Raw genomic sequence first — 19,275 nt, 5'->3', positions numbered from 1 at the left:
AATCATGCACACGGTAATGATTCTGAGAACGTGCACTGAAGGTTCGGGACTGTAACCTACTCAGGTGACAGAAGTATCATTCATGCACTGGGACAAAGCTAAACTTAGATAGCTCAAAGCAATGAGAGTTGTGCAATTGGATATCATATATTGTGATTGTTTGACCCTCAATAGCAGAGAGGGCAATCTATTTTAAGAAATGTACTCCAATCCTACGAATCACGTTAACAAATTAGATTTTATCGCCTGTATTGTTCTATGCAATGAATATACCAAACTCACTCCTTGAACACCTTTACAGATGATTGTTTCAACAAAGTTGATGCAACTTTGTGGCCTTTATCTGCCAGCAACATGTAACCCTTAACAAGCTCTTCCTTAACCATGAATAGCACAGAAGCTGCGAAAACACTCTGCACTATTTTAGTGCTCATACCCTTATAAAATCCAGACAGTCCTTCATATCGGATCATTTTAATTATTGCATCCAATGTGCCTGAATACAAAGAACATTTTAGTGTAAGTGAACTTCCCATGGAACCTCTGCACATTCAGATTCTAAAAATAGGCGGGAAAGAATATTGATCCCTGTAGCAGTGGGGAGAAAGATAAAGGAAGAATACTTTAATGAATGGATGGTGGGAGTGCGGCTAGGACTTAATCAGACGACACCGAAGAATTTAGCAATGACAAGAGACAACAGCTTTGCTCTTTTCTCTCTCATGCTTAGACAAAGGTGCTACATTTCACTTTTGTCAAAGCATAGTTGCATAAACTTCAAGAACAACAACATAGATTTCTAATACATTTTTTCTTTTGGCCACACGAGTCTAATACTAAAAAAGCAATTAGTGGTGCATATAACTCTGAATGAAAGGTGCAAAAAGAAAATTGGCACTGCAGAGACAGAGAAAGGTCGCATCCTAATTCTTGAAATTTACAGCTTCATGAAAGGAAAACTCTAGATTTTAATATGAATATTCTGTCGAGGAGGTCTCAGAAATGAATCCGTGGAAAACATAAAAGGCAATGTTGCAATTATAAATGAACATATGACCATTATAATGAGCCATATAGCATAAAAGATAATGCTGGAACAAAAAGAAAAGTAGCAAAACATTAGAAATTGCAAAAGGAAGTTCTGTTTTTTAACTGGACCTGTGTATCTTAGAGCAACATTCCCACCAATCTCCTGCTTCGCCTGAAGCCTTGACTGAAAAAAAAAAGAAGAAGAAGAAGAAGAAGAAGAAGAAGAGTAACACCATCAATATTGAATTTAGTGTGCCAATTGACAGAAGGGGACTCTTGAGGTCTTAGACAGGATTATTAGCTTGATAGTTGGGAGAATAAAGGAAACAGGTGGAATATGCATAAACCTGACAGTCCCATCAGGAGCCTCATGCGCCAAAAAAGCCTTTTCAACACTTTAATTACGCAGAAAAGTAAAAGTACATCCGAGATTAACGCAGACATTACCTTAACAACTAGAAGAGGGTATGTTGTAACGGTTGCTCCCAATTTTGCCAAGGCTCCTAACAGAAAAACCTGTTTAGGGATGAACAATGAGACGGAAGCGCTGGGACAGTTTTCCATATCTTTCCAGGGAAATAATATGGACGTCCTTGGACAAGTAAGACAGCACTAGCAAAAATTATCCAGAAATTTCTTCAAGCAAAGAATAATATCTCCAAAAGTATTGTACCTCCAAAGCCGCCACATCTTTTGAACCATCCTTTTTAGCAGCCTGTTTTGCCTTCAAATGCTTCAATGATGTTTCATATATCATGAATTGGATTGATGGGTTGCAGACCTGAACTATTTTTCATTAGTGATTACAATGATATAGGTGGTGACAAGATGGAGAAACAAGATATTCCACCACATATTAGCATGATCTAGACAAGAGGGCGGAAAAAAAGATAATCAACAAAGCTAACCATAATGAGAGTCGGAATTATGCCTTTCCAGAATCCAGCAATCCCTGCTTCATTGCAAATCTCTTGGGCCTATTAATAATACAAATGCAAAGGGGTGCCTGTATCAAAAAGTGAATCTCGAGCATATATCCAATCATAAAATGCTAGAGGTTCTGATAACTGATAGATAATTGTGCATGCAGAGCATGTATTAAAAATGCCGGTAATTCCACCTGTATCAGGAATGGTTTGCATTGGAGGCCAATAAAATACTTCATCAATAATATTACACCATGAGAAGACAAATCTCATATACTAATCACACAATTGCTGAAAATGGATAAACAAGCTTATGCAAACATCAACGGTTGATGGTTGCAGCAGTGTTCCTTAAAGAGGCCAGCCTTGAAACAGAGTACGTAGAATATCAACCTCTCTATGATAGACAATATATGTGCAACCATCATATGTCTAGGTAATTTTATAAATGAATAGAATGAGGGAGAGTGCAGATAATACCGACCGCCTGAAATGTTCCATATGGACGAGGTTTCACCGATTCGAGTTCAGCAAGTTTGTCTTGTAAAATATAATCTTCCCAACCATTTTCAGATGTTTTCTTCAGGAGAGCTTCCCTCTTGCCCTCTAGTATTTTTCTTTCAGCTTGAGTTTGTGTCTAGAATGAAATAATTAGGGAATAAGGAAATGATTTTGCAGGCTTAATGCAGAATCCATGGTTATTTACCCAAAAAAAAAAAATCCAAAGAGTAGGAGCCCATAATAGTGATCAATGATCAATTAAATACATAATCAATTCTTATAAAGATTTCTCACAAAGCATTAGAATCATCAGAAAGTTCTCTATTTCCACATAGCCCTGATGACTGGTGTTCCATGAGCAAAGCAATTGCACATGTAGTGGAGCCATTCGTGATTAAGGTTTAAGTAGTAATGAAAGTAATTTTCCCGATAGCAAGATACAAGTCAAGAAAGATCATAATCATGTGATTACTAAACCCTCACAGGGGATCCAAAGCATTTTCTTGGTGGAAATGAATTATGACCCAATTAACTTTAACAGATGAACCAAATTTCCAGTTGCTAAGTTCCCGGCTTCTTCCTCATTTAACAAGGTGGTTGCTAAGTTCTTAGTGAGGAAGGACAAGTGTGATGTGTTTTTAACTTGTCTGAAACTTGTTCTGTACTTAATGCATAATAAATAGTGGGAAAACTCTGTAGTAGAAAAATCCAACTGCACCTGCATGCGAGTCACAAGAACCCATATTGGATTCGTCAGCAAAACATTTAAGGACCTGCAAGGGAGGATAGATATAGCAAAAGATAAGTTGATGTGCCTAGTCCATATTCCACTGTAATGGCCACATGCAAGTGAAATAACCAAATGCACATTTGCAACTATAAATCATGCCAGACAGGTCATTCGAATCACCCTCCTCCAACACCCTCCTCCAACTCTTTCTAATGATGGCTATATGAAGGAATGTCAAGCGACCGTGAGAATGATTAGTCACCCTGCAATAGCTGCCACAACAAGCCAAGAGAACATGCCAACTGTTCCGTCTCCACGTCCTTTTAGTTTACGAGCAACAGCGATAGCCTCAGCCTTGTTTTTGAAAACTTGATAGAAATAGTAATATACACCCTGTCAGCATCAGAGCAGATTGTACAATTTAGGGAGAATGGAAAAACTTACTCAAGAAGAGTTAGCAACCAAAATGTAATGTAAGACAATTCTTTATTTAGGATTTGCATCATCTTAAGGAAGAAAGAAGCTATCCTCTGAATCACATTTGTCTCGCATTCGGGAAGAGTTTACTCCACAATTTGCTTCTGTCAGTCATTTCCAAGCATTTGAATATTTCCAAGCCTAAACATTTAATCGGAGAGTTCTAGTTTCTAATGATTCGCTTGACATTCAAATCAACTTGGAATAAGGAGAATGTCGTTCATGAAAACTGCTCGATTGTCATTCAAATTAAGTATCTATTACCGGAACTAAATAAACATGAGATTATCCAATTGTTCCTCGCTACATCTTCCTCTAACGGTATGTCAGAACAGATGGCTGTTGTTGGCAAGCACGAACGACAGAAAATACTCGAACGAACAATTGAGCTGTTCTTCGGATAAGGAAAACGTTTCTACATCATCTACAGTCGTACAGAAGAATATAGGAGAGTGAACGCTACCATCGAAGCTGCAGTTCCGAGCAGTGAAGGCCTGAGGCCGCTGTAGAGTCCACCCCAGCCTTCGGTCTTGAGGACCTGATCTCAAACACACAGAGCCGTCACGCGTTAAATCGCTCCAATCCTGCAATGGAGATTCCAACAGTTGCGAATTCGAACCTGGATCATCTGAAGGAGCGTGCCGCCTGTAGTGGAGCTCGAAGCACTTCCGTCGACGCAGCGCAGGCCTTTCTTCGCCACTCTCTCGGTCTGCTGCCGCGTGTTCACCTGTTTCGCAGCTCGAGAGGCCGCCGAAAGCCATCAGAAACTGACAGAGAGGGAGAGAAGGGAACGAGAGAGAGGAGATGCTTTACAGTTTGGAGTGGATAAGTGATAATCTGAGCAATGATGCCGCCTCCGGCGCCGGCGAGGCCATTGGCAACGGCGTTGGACATGGCGATTGAGCTTCGACTTCGGCTCCGCCGATCGACAGGGAGTCCTCCGGCGAGGTAATTCTGCTTGGTTGAGCTTGTTTGATTGCTACTGGAGCAGCTCTTTCATATGAGCGAGCGAGGAGAGTAGAGTAGAGTAAGACAGAGCTCGGCACGCTCACGAAAGAGGAGAAAGTGTCGTATTCAACTGTGGTAAGATGTGATAACGGCAAAAGCTAATAAAAAATTATTATTTTAATTTTTAGTACATAAATAAAAATAAAAATAATATTTTCCATATTTTATACGGAGTCACGTTCCAATTTCTCATTATCTAAATATTTCTCGCTTGTCTAGGTCATTGACATTTGATAGCACAAAAAGCCCCACAAACTTTTTAAGACCGAGGGCACAAAATCAATATGAGCGACTAATTCTTTCAGAGTTAATGGAACGCAATCAATCCAAAGAGGAAGACGCCGTAGGGGAATCAGGTGGAGGTGGAGGTGACAGGTCGATGGGCTGGGGCCGAGGTTGGGGCTGGGGAGCAAGAGGTCGACCTTGACCCCATTCGCGAATGATCTAGGTGGCGAGGGAGCCATGTACTGTTCGTCTTTTTCATGTTGAAAAATATGAACAATGTATTTTTTTTTAATTCTATTTAATATAATATTTTAATACATTTTAAAAGTGGGGTATTTATGTCTTTTTATCTTGTTTACATCGTATTCTTGATTTTCACCATTTTTCTATTCCGTCCAACCAAACAAATAAATTTCATCAAAATTTTTATTATATTTCCTGTCAATTCTAATCCATGTCAATTCTACTCTTTATCGATTCCATTTCAGCGAACCAAACGAAGCCTTAAGCTATTAACATTTTCATTAATTCCTTGCAGGCATTTATTATTATTTTAATATTTAGTTGCCATTTCAACATTATATATGTCATAACTATGGTGCTTAATTATTTTCAAACCGGAATCCATATTGCTCATTCAAGGCAAAGATAGGGACAATCGACAGTGAAACCAACCTATGGTGTGATGCATGTAAAAACTGCAACAAGAAGGTTAGGCTGCGTTTGAATTGTTAGTGTGATTTTAGAATCATGATTTTGATTTTGATTTTGATTTTGATTGTGAAAAAAGACAAATGAGATAGTATTATAAATTTGACTTGGGAAACGTGTATTTTTGTTGTGTAGTGTGTTGAGTTAAAATCAAAATCATGATTCTAAAATCGGTCTAACAATTCAAACGGACCTTAGTATCAATGATGGAGATACATATTGCGATAAGTGTGCTAGATGTGTCGACTCTTATCAAAGGTACTAGGTTCATATCTCCATCCATAATAAACTCGATCTCTATCACAATTCTTGATGTAACTATTTAACTGCATTTATAATCTAACTGTTATTAGGTCTATGCTGAAAATTGTTGTTGATGATGGAGTTCGGCGAGCACAAATCACAATTTTTGATGGAACCGATAAACTTTTAGGATGCTCTATAAGTGATCCCGTTCAAATAACGAATCATGTACTTAAAATTTAGCGTTACCAATTAAGGCTTCATAATTCCAACAAGCTATACTAACACGTTTTTTCCTTGAATAGGGCCAAGATCGGGGAATGTTAAATGAGCATGTTGGAAAAATAATTGGAGGCAATTATATCTTTCATACCAAAGTCGAAAAGGGATCTAATTCAGTTCGAACATCAAGGAGGATCATTGCTCATGGGATGGTTGAAGAAGGCTAAGTTGTTTGATCTCTGCTTTGAAGGATTTATAGAATTATTCCATATGAAATTGTGTTTGATAAACGTATTGTACAATAATTCCTTAATTGCACCTTCATTTACTTAAACAATCAAATCTTAATTGTACATGCACATTCACTTACTATACTGTAATATATGTACTATCTTAATTATAGATTACAATACACCCCAATGCAGGTGCGTTTCGGATTACTTATATCGCTTTTACAGATAACTATGACATAGAATCTAAACTTATGCTTTGCTGAAAATAAAAAACAAACGCCCGCAAAGCACATGCCATACCATTAGCAGCTAGTAAAGGAATAAGAGTAATTCTATAGCGAGAATCAAACATGTAGGGTGTGTTTGTTTTGTAAACTCAACTCAACTCAACTCCACTTATCTTCAATTCAACATCACAATCATTACTTTTTTTATTTTTTAAATATTTTTAATCATTCAATTCAATTTTTAATATTAAATTCTCTCAACTATTCATTACTTTTTCACAATTTAACAACACAATCATTACTTAATCATTATTTTCTCTTAATTATTTATTACTTTTTCATACTTTTTCTCGTAATTCAACAATATAATCATTACAAACCATTTAAAATCAAAACTCAACTCAACTCTCAATCCAAGCTCATTCATAATCTCTTTATTGATAGACATGGATGTACCCAATTATGATGCGCTCCTTTCTCATTCTCCTAGAAAATTTTGTCATGCGTGAGAATAATATACATTTTAGTACGAGGAAGAAAGAGCTCCAACCCAAATATAAGTCTTGGTCTTCCAATGATGAGGCATGCCACCTCAGATATCTCCCCCTTTTCCTCCTTTTCTTAGCCGACTGGATGTTCAATATCTTGTCTGTTAAGCAATTGGAAACGAGTCTTAACCATGTCAATGCAAAGTAATTAAATTTAGGGGACCCACGCGTAATGCTTTCTTGCGTGTATTAATTTGATAGTTATACATTTAATTAGCCGCTGAAAATGTAGCAGTCCATCCCCCTCATCTCCGCGTAGAGAATCACGCCAACGTCTCCGATTCGAGTGCGAGACGCGACTCATGAATAATTGACTTCAAATGTTAGGCCTTTCTTATTCGACAAGTTCAGCTCGTACGAGTGTCTCTATCTATACATATTCACGAGCTTAAAAGTGAATTACAGTTCAAGAGAACTCTATTCAATTTGAATAAACGAATTTAATCAACACATACCATCGCCTCCCAGAAAACTTCAATCCCATAATACAATTAACTAAAAATTCTGAAAGATCCAATTTCTTATAGAAGGATTAATGACAAAAATTCTCAGAAAAATATATAGTATGTTTGGTTTTAGAGTTGAGTTGAGTTGAATTTTAATTTTAATTGGTTTGTAATGATTGTGATGTTGAATTAAGAGAAAAAATGTGAAAAAGTAATGAATAATTGAAAGAAAGTATTGATTGTACTGTTGAATTGTGAAAAAAGTAACGAATAGTTTTAAAAATTTATTATTAAAAATTAAATTGAATGGTTAAAAAAATTGAAAAAAAATAAAATAATAATAATTGTGTTGTTAACTTTTATTATTGTGTAGTTAGTAAAGTTAAAGTTAAAGTTAAAATTTTAAAATCAGATTACGAAATCAAACGGTCGTCAAATTCTCCTATTAAAAAATCTCACTCATATTTGTTTATTGAAAAGTCGTTGAACATTATGTAGATTACAATTTATATCATTATTTATATCAAATACACATATTCGGATTATATTATATTAGAGGGAACGGCAAATCAATTTTTTACTGAATTTGTCAATTATGACAGTGTATCCTCCGAGGAGTTTTCATCCTCTATCGCTATTGGTTGGTTACATGGTCATCTTTTTCTTACGAGAAAAATCAAGAATTTTGCTAGTGGACGGTCCAATAAATCGGGAAGCCTGGGGACAGTGTCTTTGCATTGACAACGAAGCAAACCTCGTGTGGGCAATCTGAAAGCGAAACTTGAGAAAAAGCCCCTCAAACCTCACCCCTCTTCATCCCTCCACGCAAGCGACGACGCTGCATAGCTAAATAAATTAGGGACATCATTTGTTATCTATTGGCTAATTCCATTTTGTACCCTGTGGTTCGGGAAAATCTCATGACGGACTGCATAGTTTCGATTATCTCGTAACAATCTACGAGACTTAGAAAACTGCTTCAAACCAGTAATGGCCTTTATATTTGGGATCGGACTTGGTAATACATCACTCGTGTAACTTCATCAGTACATGCAGACCGGAGAATCCATGCACGTAAGGAGAGTATCGCCTTGAAGTCGATGAAGATTTGCCAGTCGGATTAATTCTTCTCACTACAAGTGATTGGAAATAAGCTGCAAAATAGGAATAGGAACGATTATGAACATCTTTGAATCCACTTGGGATGATTGGCGACGAGGAAGAGAGAAGAACAAAAAGAAGCAATCAAAATTTCGGCCAAATTATCCGTGAAAATCAAATTATTGGAGATCTTATATGTTCTGATTTTACTATATTGATCTCATTTTCAAATGCAGAGTAGGATTTCCTGTTCCTCATTCCTACAGTCACACGAGCAGCAGACGACCACGAGTTGTTTCGAAGCAACTCGAGAGCCAACCCGCCCAAATGGCTCTGCGAACAGGCACGACTCCAAGACCACTCGCAAACTACGGGGACCAAAATGGAATTAACCTTTATTTATTCTGATTCTTCGTAATCGTACGCGATTTCGAAACGGTTTCATATAAATCCCCCTTTTCAAACTCCGTTTTCCCTTTTCTTTTTTCGCTTCTTCTTCTTCTTCTTCTTCTTCCTCCTCTTCTCGTTCTTCACTAAACAATAAAAGAAAAAACAGTCCATTACCTCTTCTTCTCCTTCTTCTTCCTCCTCAACATTCGCCGGAGCCTGGAATTCGACAAATCTGCTCATCGTCGCCGGGATTCAGCAATTCAGATTCCTCCGAGCATTGAGCAGATTGAACTGTCAACGGTGCGGGACTGCTGCATCAAATGGTGAGAGAGACCGAATACTACGATGTGCTCGGGGTCAAGCCCTCGGCCACTGAGGCCGAGATCAAGAAAGCCTATTATATAAAGGTGATCGGATCCCCCTCCCTCGCGAATTTGGCCTCTTTTGCTTCCGCTCTGTGCGTGCGTCGATTTGGTCAGCGGAGGTTAGGGTTTTAGTGGCGAGGGATTGGTTCTGTTGGATCGATCCAACTGTAGTGGTGAGTGGTGTGGTGAGGTGGATTCTTGCTTGGATGGGCATATATGAAGTGCGTCACCGCGAGCTTCATCGTTGTTTGACTTTTGCACTCTCTTGCAAGATAAAAGCGAGGCCTTGTGCAATAATGAGTTTTGTTTGTTTCTCGGTAAAGTTGCTTGCTCTGTAATCTATGGAGCTGGCGGTGGGATTGTGAGCAGCTGCTTTGCAATAATAGGATAGCTATATTTACCTGTTATGGCATCCAGTTTCTGTGATTGCAACTGTCAACTGAACTTGGCGCTTTCATTGCTTCGTCATTGTCACTAGCTAGCTGTCTTACACAAGAAGCAGCTCTGTGCACGCCTAGTTTGCTGATTTCATGCACGAATTTTGTGTCTTTCAGGCACGGCAAGTTCATCCCGATAAAAACCCAAATGATCCCTATGCAGCCCAGAAGTTCCAGGCAAGAGTTCACTCTTAATTCTAACATAGAATTGTGGAACCTCCTTTCCCCGAAGATTTCTATTGTTCGATGTCACTCCAAGCCAGTCTATCTGAGCTATATTATGGAGGTTGCTTCATTGTGGGAATAGTTTGGAAAAACCTTCGCCAGCCTCTAATTTGACCATTTTACTTTCCACAGGTCTTGGGAGAGGCTTACCAAGTGTTGAGTGACCCAACACAAAGGCAAGCATATGATGCGCATGGAAAAGCGGGAGTCTCAACGTATGCTATCTCCCCTGTCTTTACTGATGGATGTGTTTTCAAGATTGATTTGTTTGGCTGGTTTATGGGCTTTATTGTTCCATGCATATGTGCTGGAAAATGACTGAAAATATTGAATAGTGTTGATTATGCTAATTGCGTTTTGTTTCTCTTTTTCTTGTAGAGATGCAATTATCGATCCCGCTGCAATCTTTGCTATGCTTTTCGGTAGTGAGCTTTTCGAGGACTACATAGGCCAGCTTGCCATGGCATCAATGGCTTCTCTGGATATTTTTACGGAAGGGGAGCAGTTTGATGCAAATAAATTAAAAGAGAAAATGAGGGTACAAAAAGAATGACACTTATCAACTGAATTTTGATTGCTTTCATGCAATTATTTATTTCCTGATCTGTGAGTGGTATCACATCGCATCATTATTTGATGTTTATATCTTCATGCGAACCCTCTCGCCCAACAGATTGTTCAGAAGGAAAGAGAAGAAAAGCTTGCTCAAATTCTGAAAGATCGACTCAACCAATATGTGCAAGGGCAGAAGGAGGACTTCATTCGGCATGCTGAAGCTGAAGTAAACAGGCTTTCTAGTGCCGGTAGGTATCATCTCCTAGTCAAATTCATTTAAGAAAATAAAGGAAACTTAGATTATACATAAATTCAACAAATCTGTTATTACTCGGCAAAAGAAAGCTTCTTGAAGCATGGTGGCAAATTTTGCTCTTTTGAAGAACTCACTGAGATTTTCTAAGATCTACGGCTTATATTCTGATTGATCTTCTTAAATTCTAACTTTTGCAGCCTATGGTGTTGATATGCTGAGCACGATTGGCTATATTTACGTGAGGCAGGCAGCTAAAGAGCTTGGGAAAAAGGCAATTTACTTGGGTATGCCATTCATCGCAGAATGGTTTAGAACCAAAGGCCATTTCATCAAATCCCAAGTAACAGCAGCAACAGGTGAGTTGATATTGCTGGCTTTGGTTGCTCCTTAGTATGTCTAGGTGACTATTTTTTTCTGGTGAGCTTCTACAATCACTTTAAGGAGAACATGCATAGTCCCTGCAACCTGTGGGATCAACATTGAGTGATTGGTCCAGGAACCCTGACCCTAAAAGAGAGATTGGAAAAAAAAAAAAAGAATCATCAAAAGGTATAAGGAACTTTTTTTGAATTTATTCCAATCCTTGAATAGTGAATTGGTCATCTTGGAATGGACCTAAATTGTGCATCACCTCATGCACGGACCTGGTCGATCGAATCAACTTATATATTTAAAGGCTTAAAAATCTAATGTTTTTAACTTCTTTGTTTGTGCTCGTGCACTAGGTGCAATTGCATTGATCCAGCTCCAAGAGGAAATGAAGAAACAACTCAGCCAGGAAGGAAACTACACGGAAGAAGAGCTTGAAGAGTACATGCAGTCTCACAAAAAGTTGATGATTGATTCCCTGTGGAAGCTTAATGTTGCTGATATTGAAGCTACGCTGTCACAAGTTTGTCATATGGTTGTGTAACAATGAGTTTGCTAATCTTTTTTTTTTTTTTTTGAGAGCCCCTTTATTCTGCATAAACCAAAATTTAGTTGATATAGTCAGCTTGAACTTACATTAGGTCATGCTTTCTTTCAGGTTCTTCAAGACCCAAATGTCAAGAAAGAGGAGCTCCGAGCCCGAGCCAAGGGTTTGAAGACTCTTGGCAAGATTTTTCAGGTACTACTGTTTCTTAAGTAATTCGAGTTTTGTTGGGTTGTAACTCTGATTAGCGTGATCAATTGGTTGACATGTTTGGGACATGTATTTGAATGAAGAGGGTGAAAACAACCAATGGAAATGAGCCAGATGCTTTGCTGACCGAGAAAGTGAATGGGAGTGAATCAAGCAATGACGCGCGTTCTCCCAATGCATCTCCCAAATCTTCATCTGAAGATCAGTCTCACATTCTATGCGAAACACAGGTATACCTTCTGCTCTACACGTGGATACGAGTATAATCGTACTATACTTTATGAGCTAATATCTGACTGTTTTTTCTCATTAATTTCTCGAGAATGGATCTCTACTTACCCTTCGCCACATGATTGCTGTTAAATGTCTGGATAATTTTTAATTTTTTGCTTGGCCTTTTGTAATTGAACCCTCTAGAGCCCCTATGTGGAGGCCCCCAACTTCGGAGGTGGGCAGTACAACTTCAATTTCCCGAGGCCAACAGCACCACCCGGTGCTCAAAGACACCCTTAAATGGGGTAGTACCGAGGTTGAATTTTCCATGGGAGGCACTTCCGAGGTATTAAATGCACGACATTTCTATTATCAATGGTGAAGGAGGATGGATATATGGAGCTTCTGATTTATGGCGTAATCTGTTAACGGGTAAATCAAGTTTGTTTGTAGCCCCTGCTGCATTCTGTATTTATATTTGGAAAACAGAGATCCTTTTATACGGAAGGGTTAGAGAGCGTGGTGGGAATAGATGGTGATATATCTTCATTATCTCCTTGTTATCATTGTTTTCAGTCTTTGTTTAGTAGCCGCAATTGAAATTCATATATCATGTAGTTTGTTCAGAGTGATGTCTTCTCTGTGTTAATTTTCGAGTCGGGGTTTTTATTGCCAATACCTCTTGTATTTGTTTTTCGTCTAGACAGACGGATTCGACATGGTTGTAATATATGCTTTGTCCATGGATATAATCCGATCATTATGTCGTGATTTCATGATCTCTGCCCCATGGCTGGTTGTCTGATACGCATCCCTTTTCTCTGATAGAATGGATCATGTGCACGACGCGAATCTCATCATTCAATCTTTTCACGTCATCTTCTGATAAGCGTTCTCGAGTGGCTTTAACTTCTTTGATCAGGTTGCGTTAGTACGAGGAGGTGCATGAAATGGAAAAATCATGCCGGTGAGCGCTTCACAGTATATTTTGTTGCTATTTTCAATGGGTAACCATCCAAAAGTATGGTTGTAATCAAGCCAAGGCGAGTCTGAATTTAAGGCAACCTGAGCTGATCTCGGATCGGTTATGCATTGTTGACTCTGGCATGCTCAAGTTTTTGGTTGCAAGATATATTAATTGATAGTCAAATTTGCGATTCTAACTCTTAAAATATTAACCCATTTGATTTCACAATTTGATTTTAATATTTTAATATTTTAACTTTAATTTTAATTATACTCACTATACAACAAAAGTCAACAATATAATTATTATTTTTCATTTTTCTTCAATTTTTTAACTATTCAATTCAATTTTTAATAATAAATTATCTCAACTATTCATTATTTTTTATACAATTTAACAATACAATCATTATTTTTTTTTAACTATTCATTACTTTTTCATACTTTTTTTCATAATTCAACATCACAACCATTACAAATCAATTAAAATCAAAACTCAACTCAACTCTAAAACTAAACACATTATAATTTTTATGTTTTAATTTTACTTTTTTATTTTTTATGATAAGTAAATTTGCAGTAGAACTTAATTTTAATCAACTCGCATAGAAATTGATTCTCTTTACTAAAAAGATAATAACTAGATTCTACTATGTCAAAAATTAGAATAATGTCATTTTTTTATTCCAATTAAACTGCAACGGAGTGAACTGATAGTTTTTTTTTAATCAACGAATTTGATAGTTGACTTAAGATTCTAAAGAGCAATGTTTTGAAAATATATAAAATTTAATTCATAACTTCTAAAAATGTATAAAGTTTAATTTATAACTTCCTCTAAACTCATCTTTTATCTAAAAATCAATATTTAATGAATATAAAAAAGGAAATATTATTTATTTCATCTTTCTAGCTGTTGAAAGTATGTATATTAGAGAAAACTCATGTTCGGAGAGTTTTACTTTGTTAGTGGTCTAATCCGACTCGATTGGATTAGTAGGGACCTAATTAGGTTTTCGAATGCCAAAATTCATACCGAAAAAAGTATGTAATTGAAATTTAATTTGAATTTTGTTATAACTATTATTGATATAAATGTGTAAAATTACTTTTTAAGTATTATATTAATTTTTCATAAAAGTGTACTACTTTACAATTCGATTTTGTGGACCCTTTATCATTTCTATATTAAGAAATTCGATTTTGACCACCTTAATATAATCCGCAAATCTGTCCAAAATCTTTGAATTCCTAACTTTTACTAGGGACGTTGCTATTGACATGTTGACCTTGGATAACGAACAAACCGAATCCGTATTCGGTAGCATTTCGCACGAGCTCGATATGATGTGGGTCTGCTAGAAGAAATTGACGTGATTAATGGGGCGCATCAAGTCTGAATTCAAGATGAGTTGAAAGATATTAATATGAATATCAATTAAACAATTAAATCATCACGCGTTGCCGCCGGTGGGCTGAGGATGCAGGACCCAGGTCAGGTCAAACAGAAACAACATAGAACAGGACGCATTTAATTAAGAATAATATTTAATTTAATTGCAATGATTTCAGCGTAAGGAGGTAGATTTTAGTCCCGTCCGTTGTCCTCGGTGTCAAGCAACCTCCATGAATCATTAAATAAATAAATAAATAAGTAATGGATCAATTAATTAATGTGTCCTTTCTTAAATGAATCGAAACCGACCGAGTTCGTGGGTTAAAGCCAAGTGGAAAGCCGGATGGCCAGGTGGGACAAGCCGGTCGGCGGGCCAGAAACTAGATCGTATTCTCGTTGCCATAAAATATATATTATATTAGAAAAATAATAATATGGTCCACGAAAAAATAGTAGTCTAATTTGGAAAATTACAAGATTGCAGTTGTCGTTGCACAGCTCTGGCCTCGTGGATGAATTGATTCAATTCAGCTGTCTTTCCAAAAACGGTCAACAAAAAAATAAAAAAATAAAAAGGAAGAATTTAAAAATGAGAAATTTCAAATAAAAGTAACGTGCTCACTATTCAGCAAAATAAAATAAAAAAAATCAATATTAATGGTAAAGGAAAGTAAACTAGATGAAACTTTGTTTTAAGAAATACTTGACCAGATTGATTATGAATATCGTTCGATGATATCGACGGTTTTTGACAAAACGGCTTTAGGATAACTAATAAATGTCTACTTGGACGTTTGTTTATAACCCCGGTAACAAGGCGTGTGCGATTAACATTGACAATATGAGTTACCCGACGTTGATGCGAACATGCCCTTGTTAAATTGGGATCAGTATTACTGTGAAAGCATACATATCTCAATGCCCTCGTTCTCGTTGCGTCCGTTTTCCATTTCTTCGCATGATACATGCGCAATCGTCGACTTATGGAACAAATAATCCTTTCCCATTTCGAATTATTTCATCCTAATGTAAGTAAAACAGAGCATGGTCATTACGTATTAGAGATTCGGTTAAGTTTGATTTCATTCATTTTTCGCGTACCGGACATGCACGCATATACCACGCTCGAAAACGAGATTATAATGCGACCGCGTTAATTATTTCGACCAGAGGAAACATTTAAATTGATTACCAAACCAATTCGCGTTGCCATTTTTCTCATTTCGTGATGAGGATTGATTTAACTGAGAAATTGAAAAATGGAGGACGAAGAATATTCTTCGAACGCGGGTTAAATGGACACAGATAAATCCACTCAGTAGTTTCCTTTCGCTTTTCCGTCCCTTTCTCCGTTGCCTCATTCATTCTCAGAGAGTGACAGACACAGAGAGAAAAGGGGGGAAGAGAGAGAGAGAGAGAGAGAGGGAGGGGGAGCGAATGTGAGTGAAGTCGAGACGAAGGCAATTGGGGGGATAGAGCGAGAAAGAGGAGAGAAGAGGACGACTGCCCACGCTCTTCACCTTCTCCATCTCCCCCATCTTCCCTCTCTCCCTCTGTCTCTCTCCTCCTCAGATCTTTGGTGCCCGTTTCGGTGCACAAACGGACACGGATTTGGAGGCGGAGCTGAAGCCCGGAGATGAGGAGGTGACACGCGCTCGTCAGCTACAGCTCCCTCTGGCTTTGGCTTCCGTCACCGATTCCGGGGAAGCGGCTCATTTTGTACTTTCCGGGCCGAGATCTGATTGAATTCTGGTGAAAAAAGGGAACCGTTCGAGTGCGGCGGAGTGAGGGGATAGGGAGATTGCTGGGAGGATTTTCAGCTGGTGGAGGTTGGCGATGGAGGGCGAGAAGAAATCGCACGCGGTGTCGGATGTGGGAGCGTGGGCGATGAACGTCATTAGCTCCGTCGGCATTATCATGGCCAACAAGCAGCTCATGTTCTCCGGAGGCTACGGTTTCTGCTTCGGTTCGTCCCCACTCCATCCCGATCTTTATCTACTCGTCTCTTAAATGCATTTTCCCGCTGCTTATGCGGAGAACTGACCTATGAAAAGAATAAATTAAAAAAAAAAAGCATTTCCACCTGCTTATCGGCGCTGGCCATGGCTCCTCGTTGGATCTTCGTCGAGATTTAGAACAGTTCTCCGCATCCTACTGGATCTGCATTAGAAATCTGTTTGTGGGTCTCCTGTTAAGTCGAATAGTCACTGAAATCCGCATTTCATCAAGTGTTGCTGTCGAATTTTTCTCCTGATAAGCAAAGTTGCGGATTTGATTCAAATTCAGCTGACACGATCACCTGCATGAAAACACTAGTGGCTGATGTTTGCAATTCAAATTCAAAATGTTCAAATTTTCACACTTTGGTTCTGTTGTCTGCGGTCATAATTTTTGGATGTCAGAGTTAGATCGATGATGGCCGGGGTGTGAAAAGTCTGATGACAATGTACAGCGCTCTTAGATTCATTCGAGTTAAGAATGCCGTGATGCTTGTTTGATTCATTTATTCGTGTTTTGCTGTTTTCAGCGACAACATTGACTGGGTTCCATTTTGCCGTAACGGCTCTGGTCGGTCTGGTCTCGAATGCTGCCGGTTATTCTGCATCGAAGCACGTACCCATGTGGGAGCTCCTGTGGTTCTCGATAGTCGCCAATATGTCTATAACGGGGATGAACTTCAGTCTAATGTTAAACTCTGTTGGCTTTTATCAGGTATAATAAGTATCTCCACTCGGGATCTGCATTTCTTCTAGTCACGTACAATTCCTTTATTCATTTGGTATCATTGCCCCTTCTTTGCAGATTTCAAAATTGAGTATGATTCCGGTAGTCTGTGTATTGGAGTGGATCCTTCACAACAAGCATTACTCTAGGGAGGTGAAAATGGCCGTGGTGGTGGTGGTTATAGGTGTTGGTGTTTGCACAGTGACTGATGTTAAAGTCAATGCTAAAGGTTTCATCTGTGCCTGTATAGCAGTCCTCTCCACGTCTTTGCAGCAAATTGTGAGTATTTTGTTTCTTCTTGCTCGTGCTTGCAGTTGCTTGGTTTCAACATGAATTCATTACGAGCTGATGGTAACATAGGACTCAAATACCCTTTCATGAGTTATTGACTGGATCTTTCCTCACTCGACAAGAGCATCCGCTGATTTGATTGACCTAACCAGATCGGCTAGCTGAACTGATTGACAACTGTATGCATGTGAATGCTAATTCGGTGAACTGAGTATATTGCCACGTATCTGTGGTTGGGGCCAACTGAGTGTGTGAACTCAGTGAACAATCATAGTCCGAACTACTTGTTGACCGTGATCGTTATATCCTGTAGCTCTTGCTGTGTTGAGGTAGCTTTGACATGAGCATTAGCTTAACTCCAGCACGTTGTAGCTGCTATTGGGGACTTTCTTATCAGTTGTTGTGTGCTAGTAATGACTTGTTTTTTTCTAAAATATTCTCTCAATTTGTTAAATGATGTTTTGCTTGCTGCAGTCGATAGGCTCCTTGCAGAAGAAATACTCTATTGGATCTTTTGAATTACTAAGCAAGACAGCTCCAATTCAAGCCATCTCTCTCCTCATCTTTGGTCCGTTCATCGATTACTATCTTAGTGGCAAATTCATAACCACATACAAGATGTCTTATGGTGCTCTGGTAAGACATTCTTCCCTGTTCCTCCTTTATTTGCTTCAGCTGATTATTCTTGAATTGATTGATGATTGATCTTATATCTGACAACCCGATATGGTTTTCTGCAGCTCTTCATACTGCTCTCTTGCTCATTAGCAGTTTTCTGCAATGTGAGCCAGTACCTATGCATTGGCCGCTTCTCGGCGGTCTCCTTCCAGGTCTTGGGCCACATGAAAACGGTCTGTGTCCTCACGCTAGGATGGCTACTCTTTGACTCCGAGCTCACCTTCAAGAATATCATGGGCATGATGATCGCGGTCGTTGGGATGATAATCTACAGCTGGGCCGTGGAACTCGAGAAGCAGGCCAACGCCAAGGCCATCTTGCCCGCGAAGAACAGCCTCACAGAGGAAGAGATCCGGCTGTTGAAGGAAGGAGTGGAGAAAGGTCCATTGAAGGACATCGAGCTTGGCGAAACTAAAGCTGTGTTGGGGGTTTTGTTCAACGATAGAGAAATTTCGGGTTAATTTTATTCTTCTTTAAATGTGCTATCCTTCTCCGATCTATGTTTGGGTCTGTAGTTTGTTTGGCGCAGCGGGACGCTCTGAACCCATCTGCTGCTGCTCATCCCCACATATAGGAATTGGCGATTGGCCCTCATTTATTTAATTTCATTATTTATCCTTGATTTCATATGTTTCTGCGGATCGCTGTACTCTTATCTCTCGTGAGCAAATTCGGAACTACTGGGATGAAATTGGCGATCGAAATTATCGAGATAAAATTGGAAGTACTACGAATCGCGGAACTCAACTCGCCGTAGGCTGCCAGTGCCGGTTCCTACATCAAACTCGGTAAGTGACGATTGATTGTGGCCCTTTTTCCTTTGCAGTTGCTTCTCCCCTGCAAAAGCCATATCGGGACCAGTAGATTTTGGACCGCCAAGTCTCCCGGGTGAGAGGTGAGTAATGAACAAGTAACCAACATGGACCGATAGTTGTGGGTCACGATCCAGTGGTGTCGGTGGGAGTGAAGATTTACATTTTTTTTTTGTATGATCCGGTATTAATCACAATGTTGACGGGTAATTTAGAG

The 19,275-nt window shown here is 38.7% G+C and overlaps 3 protein-coding genes and 1 long non-coding RNA gene across 6 annotated transcripts; 2 read left to right on the top strand and 2 right to left on the bottom strand.

Annotated features, from left to right (window-relative positions):
- Nucleotides 1-79: 79 nt before the first annotated feature.
- On the bottom strand, nucleotides 80-4,730 carry LOC116214922 (peroxisomal nicotinamide adenine dinucleotide carrier-like). Its single transcript, XM_031550428.1, has 11 exons — nucleotides 4,477-4,730; nucleotides 4,283-4,390; nucleotides 4,127-4,201; nucleotides 3,449-3,579; nucleotides 3,175-3,229; nucleotides 2,440-2,592; nucleotides 1,938-2,006; nucleotides 1,703-1,810; nucleotides 1,477-1,545; nucleotides 1,159-1,213; nucleotides 80-496 (listed from the first exon to the last, which is right to left on the bottom strand). Exons 1-11 carry the CDS (start codon nucleotides 4,555-4,557, stop codon nucleotides 279-281), a joined length of 1,122 nt encoding a protein of 373 aa, XP_031406288.1. The 5' UTR covers nucleotides 4,558-4,730; the 3' UTR covers nucleotides 80-278.
- A 3,356-nt stretch (nucleotides 4,731-8,086) lies between these two features.
- On the bottom strand, nucleotides 8,087-9,698 carry LOC116214840. Its single transcript, XR_004158362.1, has 2 exons — nucleotides 9,192-9,698; nucleotides 8,087-8,680 (listed from the first exon to the last, which is right to left on the bottom strand). It is a non-coding gene; the product is annotated as an uncharacterized LOC116214840 (long non-coding RNA).
- Nucleotides 9,236-12,972, top strand: LOC116214839 (chaperone protein dnaJ 10). 3 transcript variants are annotated; one of them, XM_031550317.1, is made up of 10 exons: nucleotides 9,236-9,424; nucleotides 9,937-9,996; nucleotides 10,177-10,259; nucleotides 10,423-10,582; nucleotides 10,718-10,847; nucleotides 11,053-11,211; nucleotides 11,581-11,747; nucleotides 11,883-11,963; nucleotides 12,062-12,208; nucleotides 12,396-12,970. In XM_031550317.1, exons 1-10 carry the CDS (start codon nucleotides 9,338-9,340, stop codon nucleotides 12,489-12,491), a joined length of 1,170 nt encoding a protein of 389 aa, XP_031406177.1. In that variant the 5' UTR covers nucleotides 9,236-9,337; the 3' UTR covers nucleotides 12,492-12,970. The 3 variants fall into 3 exon arrangements, with proteins under 3 accessions (XP_031406177.1, XP_031406176.1, XP_031406178.1); XM_031550316.1 differs by having other exon boundaries at nucleotides 11,581-11,759; XM_031550318.1 differs by lacking the exons at nucleotides 9,236-9,424; nucleotides 9,937-9,996 and adding an exon at nucleotides 9,997-10,105 and having other exon boundaries at nucleotides 11,581-11,759; nucleotides 12,396-12,972.
- Nucleotides 12,973-15,922: 2,950 nt separating this feature from the next.
- LOC116215019 (UDP-rhamnose/UDP-galactose transporter 2) lies at nucleotides 15,923-18,875 on the top strand. The gene is made up of 5 exons (XM_031550574.1): nucleotides 15,923-16,519; nucleotides 17,081-17,265; nucleotides 17,356-17,556; nucleotides 18,043-18,204; nucleotides 18,309-18,875. The coding sequence occupies exons 1-5, from the start codon at nucleotides 16,390-16,392 to the stop codon at nucleotides 18,705-18,707; spliced, it is 1,077 nt and encodes a 358-aa protein (XP_031406434.1). The 5' UTR covers nucleotides 15,923-16,389; the 3' UTR covers nucleotides 18,708-18,875.
- Nucleotides 18,876-19,275: the final 400 nt, after the last annotated feature.

The sequence above is a fragment of the Punica granatum genome, chromosome 7 (genome assembly GCF_007655135.1).
Source record: "Punica granatum isolate Tunisia-2019 chromosome 7, ASM765513v2, whole genome shotgun sequence".
NCBI lineage: Eukaryota > Viridiplantae > Streptophyta > Magnoliopsida > Myrtales > Lythraceae > Punica > Punica granatum.
The sequence above is the reverse complement of the archived record's forward strand: the minus strand, read 5'-3'. Positions and strand labels throughout refer to the sequence as shown.